The 6,768-nt window shown below is 47.6% G+C and overlaps 3 protein-coding genes across 10 annotated transcripts in view; all 3 read right to left on the reverse strand.

Moving 5' to 3' along the window:
• LOC123501150 overlaps positions 1–152 on the reverse strand; it is a 162,390-nt gene extending 162,238 nt beyond the window's left edge. For all 6 annotated transcript variants that reach the window (XM_045249736.1, XM_045249737.1, XM_045249738.1 and 3 more), the window contains exon 1: positions 2–152. In XM_045249736.1, coding sequence (XP_045105671.1) covers positions 2–28 — 27 coding nt within the window. In that variant the 5' untranslated portion in view covers positions 29–152. The remainder of the gene's footprint in view (position 1) is intronic.
• A 19-nt stretch (positions 153–171) lies between these two features.
• LOC123501452 (proteoglycan 4-like) lies at positions 172–2,517 on the reverse strand. Its single transcript, XM_045250282.1, has 3 exons — positions 2,513–2,517; positions 1,023–2,423; positions 172–730 (listed from the first exon to the last, which is right to left on the reverse strand). Exons 1-3 carry the CDS (start codon positions 2,515–2,517, stop codon positions 172–174), a joined length of 1,965 nt encoding a protein of 654 aa, XP_045106217.1.
• Positions 2,518–2,550: 33 nt separating this feature from the next.
• On the reverse strand, positions 2,551–6,657 carry LOC123501153 (neurofilament medium polypeptide-like). Of its 3 annotated transcripts, none has more exons than XM_045249750.1 (2): positions 6,030–6,657; positions 2,551–4,003 (listed from the first exon to the last, which is right to left on the reverse strand). In XM_045249750.1, exon 2 carries the CDS (start codon positions 3,997–3,999, stop codon positions 2,551–2,553), a length of 1,449 nt encoding a protein of 482 aa, XP_045105685.1. In that variant the 5' UTR covers positions 4,000–4,003; positions 6,030–6,657. The 3 variants fall into 3 exon arrangements, with proteins under 3 accessions (XP_045105685.1, XP_045105686.1, XP_045105687.1); XM_045249751.1 differs by lacking the exon at positions 6,030–6,657 and adding an exon at positions 5,909–6,015; XM_045249752.1 differs by lacking the exon at positions 6,030–6,657 and adding an exon at positions 5,896–6,015.
• Positions 6,658–6,768: the final 111 nt, after the last annotated feature.

The following is a 6,768-nucleotide window of genomic DNA, read 5'->3' on the forward strand; positions in this document are numbered from 1 at the left end:
CCTTAGCCAAAGTGTCTCTAGCAAACATAATGCTATTCCCGCAGGTCAGGTTAGAGGAGATTGGGTCACAGTAGATCAGGTTAGTGGAAGCAGTGACCTCGCCGTGACCTTGATCTCCAGGCTCTCCCTCGCCAAGAGAACTCAAGGCTGTGGTGTACGTAAGAAAGGTGCTTATTTCCTCTTGGCTAGTGGCTGTGGTGGGCTGTGGTTCCTCTTGGCTAGTGGCTGTGGTGGACTGTGGTTCCTCTTGGTTAGTGGCTGTGGTGGGGTCAGTTTGTTCTGGTTCTTCTTGGCTAGTGGCTGTGGTGGGCTGTGGTTCCTCTTGGCTAGTGGCTGTGGTGGGCTGTGGTTCCTCTTGGCTAGTGGCTGTGGTGGGCTGTGGCTCCTCTTGGCTAGTGGCTGTGGTGGGCTGTGGTTCCTCTTGGCTAGTGGGTGTGGTGGGCTGTGGTTCCTCTTGGCTAGTGGCTGTGGTGGGTTGTGGTTCCTCTTGGCTAGTGGCTGTGGTGGGCTGTGGTTCCTCTTTGCTAGTGGCTGTGGTGGGATGTGGTTCCTCTTGGCTAGTGGCTGTGGTGGGCTGTGGTTCCTCTTGGCTAGTGGCTGTGGTGGGCTGTAGTTCCTCTTGGCTAGCTGTGGTGGGCTGTGGTTCCTCTTGGCTAGCTGTGGTGGGCTGTGGTTCCTCTTGGCTAGCTGTGGTGGGCTGTGGTTCCTCTTGGCTAGTGGCTGTGGTGGGCTGTGGTTCCCCTTGGCCAGTTGCTGTGGTGGGTGTGGTGAACTGTGGTTTCTCTTGGCCAGTTGTTGTGGTGGGCTGTGGTTCCTCTTGGCTAGTGGCTGTGGTGGGCTGTGGTTCCTCTTGGCTAGTGGCTGTGGTGGGCTGTGGTTCCTCTTGGCCAGTTGTTGTGGTGGGTGTGGTGGGCTGTGGTTCCTCTTGGCTAGTGGCTGTGGTGGGCTGTGGTTCCTCTTGGCTAGTGGCTGTGGTGGGCTGTGGTTCCCCTTGGCCAGTTGCTGTGGTGGGTGTGGTGGGCTGTGGTTCCTCTTGGCTAGTGGCTGTGGTGGGCTGTGGCTCCTCTTGGCTAGTGGCTGTGGTGGGCTGTGGTTCCTCTTGGCTAGTGGCTGTGGTGAGCTGTGGTTCCTCTTGGCTAGTGGCTGTGGTGGGCTGTGGTTCCTCTTGGCTAGTGGCTGTGGTGGGCTGTGGTTCCTCTTGGCTAGTGGCTGTGGTGGGCTGTGGTTCCTCTTGGCTAGTGGCTGTGGTAGGCTCAGGTTGTTCTGGTTCCTCTTGGCTAGCTGTGGTGGGCTGTGGTTCCTCTTGGCTAGTGGCTATGGTGGGCTGTGGCTCCTCTTGGCTAGTGGCTGTGGTGGGCTGTGGTTCCTCTTGGCTAGTGGCTATGGTGGGCTGTGGTTCCTCTTGGCTAGCTGTGGTGGGCTGTGGTTCCTCTTGGCTAGTGGCTGTGGTGGGCTGTGGTTCCTCTTGGCTAGTGGCTGTGGTGGGCTGTGGTTCCTCTTGGCTAGTGGCTGTGGTGGGCTGTGGTTCCTCTTGGCTAGTGGCTGTGGTGGGCTGTGGTTCCTCTTGGCTAGTGGCTGTGGTGGGCTGTGGTTCCTCTTGGCTAGTGGCTGTGGTGGGCTGTGGCTCCTCTTGGCTAGTGGCTGTGGTGGGCTGTGGTTCCTCTTGGCTAGTGGCTATGGTGGGCTGTGGCTCCTCTTGGCTAGTGGCTGTGGTGGGCTGTGGTTCCTCTTGGCTAGTGGCTGTGGTGGGCTGTGGTTCCTCTTGGCTAGTGACTGTGGTGGGCTGTGGTTCCTCTTGGCTAGTAGTTCTGGTCTGTTCTTCTTGGCTAATAACTGGATGTCCTTTTTCCTCCTGTGTATTCCTGATGAGTTCCTCTTGGCTAGCCTCTATGATGGTTTCCTCTTGACTCGTTGTTGTAAAGGGTTCTGGTTCATTTTGGCCTCTACTTATTGGTTCTAATTCCTCTTGACTAGTAACGTCGGACTGCACTTTCTCATTAGTAATACCATGAGTGGGTTCTTGAGTAGGTTCTTGAGTGGGTTCTTGTTGAGTGCTGTCCCCATAGTCACTGCTGTCACTGTTGGTAGTAAGGTTGAGCTCAGCGTGTGTGGCAGTGCAGGCAATGGCTTCACTCTCTTCTTGACCAGTGCTAGTAATTACCGCACACCCCGCATCATCTTCACTAGCCCCCGAGTTTATTGCATCACTATAAGGTGCACTTCCCAAAAGGTCTTCCATCAATTCCACTCCGCTCTCCCGTTCCTTCTCGTTTTCTCTCAAGTTGCAAGGATGACTATTACATTCTTCAGGTCTTTGGCGTGGACCCTCAGTGCTGGCATCGTCCTGTAGTACCTCGTGTCTTGGGTCACAGTCAGCCTCCCCCTCGGCCTGGAGAGAGGACTGTATAAACTCGTCTTTGTCACTGTCTGGTAAAGAAGGGAAAGGTGATGTAATTCCATTTTCTTGCTCGTGTGCTGGACTTTCATTCTCTCCAAGGCCAGGGCTTCTTACCACATCGGGAGGAGTGAAAAATTCTGCAGTTGTGACCTTCAGAGGACCAGGGAGGAACACAAGCACGCCTTTACTTCCACATCATCGCCAGCTTCTGACGTTGCTGGCGAAGGTGTCCCCTGGGGGTCAGAAAAGAAAGTCCTCTCTGATGCCTTAGCTTTGTTCTGAGTATCCACCGGACTCGGTGTCAGGGTCGCGGGGTGAACTATGTGTAGGTAGTCCCTCCAGTCACCCACTGCTGCATCTTCAGCGTGTGTCTCCTCCAGCACACTGGAACTAATACCCTCCAGCAGGCTGTCGTCATTGCTGCCAGAGGAGTCCACAGGGTTATGAGAAGAGCCTGGTGGTGGCGTGGGCGGCATGAGAGGTATGGGGTCCCGCCAGGTGTGAGGGCTGTCAATGTGGTGCTGTGGTGGCAGTGGCAATAAGGCTTGAGCGACGTCCAGGGTAGTGGTGGTGCTCCAAGCTGTCTGTTCCAGGACGCTATCCCCAATGTCCTGCAGTTGTGTCGGGGAGAGGGTGAGGGTGTCGTGGAGGACGTGGTGATGGTGGCCATGGCCATCCTCTAGGTCTTCAGTGGTAGTGACTGGTAGTGGCGGTGGTGGCGAGAGGTGTTGTTTAGTCACTTTACCCCAATTGACACACAAACATTCAGTAACTTCACCCTGCACGTGGCTATCTATCTCGTGCTCCGCTATAGTTTCTGTGAAGTGTTCAGAAGCAAGCCTCTGTTCTCCCTCCACCTCATCTGTGTTGCCGCACTCACTCTCCTCAGCACCAATGCTCACACTCGCGCTAATACTGCAGGCTTCATCTGCCTCGTCTTTCACACTCACTCTCTCCTCATCTGCTAAACCACCCATGTACTCAGTAGACAGTAAGTAATCACAAGCCTCCTCCTCCTGATGGTGCTGCTGCTCCTCCTCCTCCTCCTCCTCCTTCTTTTTTCTCTTCTTCTTCTTTTTCTCCTCCTGATGGTGCTGCTCCTCTTTCTCCTCCTCCTGATGATGCTGTCCCCCTTCCTCAAGGCCTACTCCTTTCTTCTCCTCCTTCTTCCCTCCATAAACCTTCACCTTCTCAAAGCCTACTCCTTTCTCCTCCTCCTCCTCCTCCTCCTCCTCTTCTTTCACCTTCTCTAAATTCCCTTCTTTCTCATCTCCAAAACCAGTCACAGTCGCACTAGAAAAAAGATCCCTGTAGTAAGAAGCCGCCGCCTCTTCCCCCTGCTCCTTCAAGGCACTAACCACACTACACTCAGAGTCAATGTTCGGAACACTTAATTCACACACTACTAAAGTCTCGTTGTTTTGTGGGTGTGGATCTTCGTGTTGTTGTTGTTGTTGTTGTTGTTGTTGTTGTTCTCGCTGGTCATGTATCGGTGGGGAATGTAAAGTGTTGACCGGCATTCTTGTTTTCTGATCTGCTTCCTTACCGGCTGGACCTCCATCTTGTTCCGGTGGCGGTGGTGACGGCAAACCTTCACTCATGTTTCTGTTGGTGGTCATTAACACTGATTCACAAGTCGGTACACCAATCAACTGGTCAATTATATGATGTAATGTAGCAATTGTGTGAAACTGACTTAACCTTAAGAAGAAATGAGAAACAGTGGCCGCTTAAATTAAAGGCGTCTAGATTAATTAAAAACAAAATAGGTTAGTACATAAATACATGGTAAATACCTACATAGATCAATAAATAACTGGAAAAACGTGAATACTGATTTACCTTATCATACGTAATAGTAGTAGTAGTAGTAGTAGTAGTAGTAGTAGTAGTAGTAGTAGTAGTAGTAGTAGTAGTAGTAGTAGTAATAATAATAATAATAATAATAATAATAATAATAATAATAATAATAATAATAATAACAATAAACATAACTAAACATAACAATAATGATGATGATGATGATGATGATGATGATGATAATAATAATAATAATAGCAATAATGATAATAACAACAATGACAACACACCAATAACAGTTACGTCCATCAAGAGACAGTAACTACTAAGACACTGCCAGCATAATTAGACAACTATCTGACCACTGGGAGTTTATCACAAGTAGCCTAGTCTACCACCAACCACCAATCAATCAATAAATAAATAAATAAATAAATAAATAAATAAATAAATAAATAAATAAAGAGAACAAAGACAAACCTCCCTACTTTTGACACTTCCTCTATAATGCCTACGTAAGCGGGTTCACACGTTTCAATATCCGACTGAAATTGCAAGTCGCTAGAAGTATCGACTGAGCCTTTCTAGTCGGAACACGTTCACACATAGCGACTGGGAAGTATCAGCTAGTTGGCAGGAAGTGAGTGTACACAAGCACTAACTTGTATACCTTGATACATGACTGATCATTGTGGACTGATTCTGCAGGCACCGTAATATTCACTTAATTACTATGGCCTTACAAAAGCCGTCCCTACATTAAAAACATCACACACATGTTGTCTAGTAAGTACTCTATCACCTTGCAGGGTTGTTTCAGTGGTTCGATAGGAGGTGCCATTCTTGACTTTTTTTCCTTTTTTTTCATTATTGATTTATTTTTTTTATTTGCTGTTATTGTTGTTGTTGTGTGTATGTGTATAATTCATTTCTGTGGTCCCCAATGTGTTTGTTTTCCCTCACCAACCAACATCTTCTCTACATCTGGATCGACACCACATTAAATTTTTCAAACCTTTCTCAGTGACAGTACAACGTAAACAATAGTCACAAATCGACTGAACAAGACTAAAACGTCGGTCTTGTTTTGCAACTGTTTTTTTTTTTTTTCCGATCGCTAGACACATGTTCAGTCGAAAACCCTACCGACTTGCAATTTCAGTCACATATTAACGTGTGAACCCGCCTTTACTCTCCACCCAGTCACCACCCATCCATTAAACCATCACTGCTTTACTGCCTTTCCTTATTACTGCACTAGATTCCCTCTCACTCCATTAAGCCTTACCTGTCACTGCCTATTATTACTTTATTAACTTCCCTGTGTGTGTGTGTGTGTGTGTGTGTGTGTGTTTACCTAGTTGTAGTTTTAAAGGGCCTGGGCTTTATGCTCGTGTGGCCCTGTCTCCATATCTACACTTATCCTATTTTTTTTTTTTTCTTTGTGTGTGTATGTGTGTGTGTGATATTATTCTGTTATAGTTTTGTGTGTGTGTGTGTGTGTGTGTGTGTGTGTGTGTGTGTATACGCGTGCAAACACAGGTTACGAACACGAAGCACATTTCCGAAACAGTTCACCACAGCCCTGCCATCTTGCCTACACAAACCTTACACCTCAAATGGACAACAATTTATATCACACCGCACTGAACACCTACTGCCGGCACACCACGCAACACACACACACACACACACACCTTACCACCTTACCACAGCCAGTCTTAAGCCACACTCGCAGCACAAGTGTGAGGCAAGACCCAGTGTTCCAATGTTAGCCTGCCCACCCCTGTATAACTCTTGCCCTCCACCTCACACTCTGCCACACACTCACAGCTCGTGGTGCCTTCCGCCTGGTGTGCCGTGAGGTGCAGGCCTGTCAGGACGTCATCGTGTGCCGAGTAAGGATGAAAATGTGAAGTAAAGCGTGTTACTGATCTGCTTCTCGACCTGTCTCACACTGCCGCCATCGTTCGTCCTTGTTCATCCCTCTGGCAGAATCTTAATTCTTGATTTTCTCTAATTTTGATAGAATGTTTGTTACTTGCTCTTAAAATTGTTTAAAAATATACATGTTTTTTTTATCAATTGTTATTTTATTATTATCTTATTAAAATGTCAATGTATTTACCTAGAATATGAACAATATATTTTTTAATGTAAATGTATGCCATCTTATCGTGATTAAAGGTTGCCAAAATGCTAAATTTATGTAGCATACAAATCAAAATAAATTGAAATGAAAAAAATGAGCGCGAGTTTATCGGGATCATATGGCGCCGAAATTCAAAATTTCTGCGTACTCCATTGCGCCTTCTGTAATCAAATAAACGCGTCTTGCTCTGCTCGAACTACTTATTAACACTAGTTTTATTTCTGTTTGGTTCAAGTACCTACTATCACTGTATTCCATTTTTAAACAGCGACTGTTTCTTTGCTTCTAAATGCCAGTCAACAGCTCCTTACACTTCACACACCTTGCCTTCGTCATAAGACGGCTTTCGCCAAGGCGCGTTTTGAGTATGCGGCCCCAACCTAACACCATTCATTGGATGAGGCAAATTAAACGCATC

The sequence above is a fragment of the Portunus trituberculatus genome, chromosome 9 (assembly GCF_017591435.1).
Source record: "Portunus trituberculatus isolate SZX2019 chromosome 9, ASM1759143v1, whole genome shotgun sequence".
NCBI lineage: Eukaryota > Metazoa > Arthropoda > Malacostraca > Decapoda > Portunidae > Portunus > Portunus trituberculatus.

What these genes read in the sequence shown, in the direction of transcription:
- LOC123501452 (XM_045250282.1), bottom strand. An exon ending in ACTAGCCAAGAGGAACCACA is followed by an intron (nt 731 to 1,022) that starts GCCCACCACACC and finishes GGGGAACCACAG; the next exon opens with CCCACCACAGCCACTAGCCA.
- LOC123501153 (XM_045249750.1), bottom strand. Translation starts at nt 3,999, where the DNA reads ATGAGTGAAGGTTTGCCGTCACCACCGCCACCGGAACAAGATGGAGGT.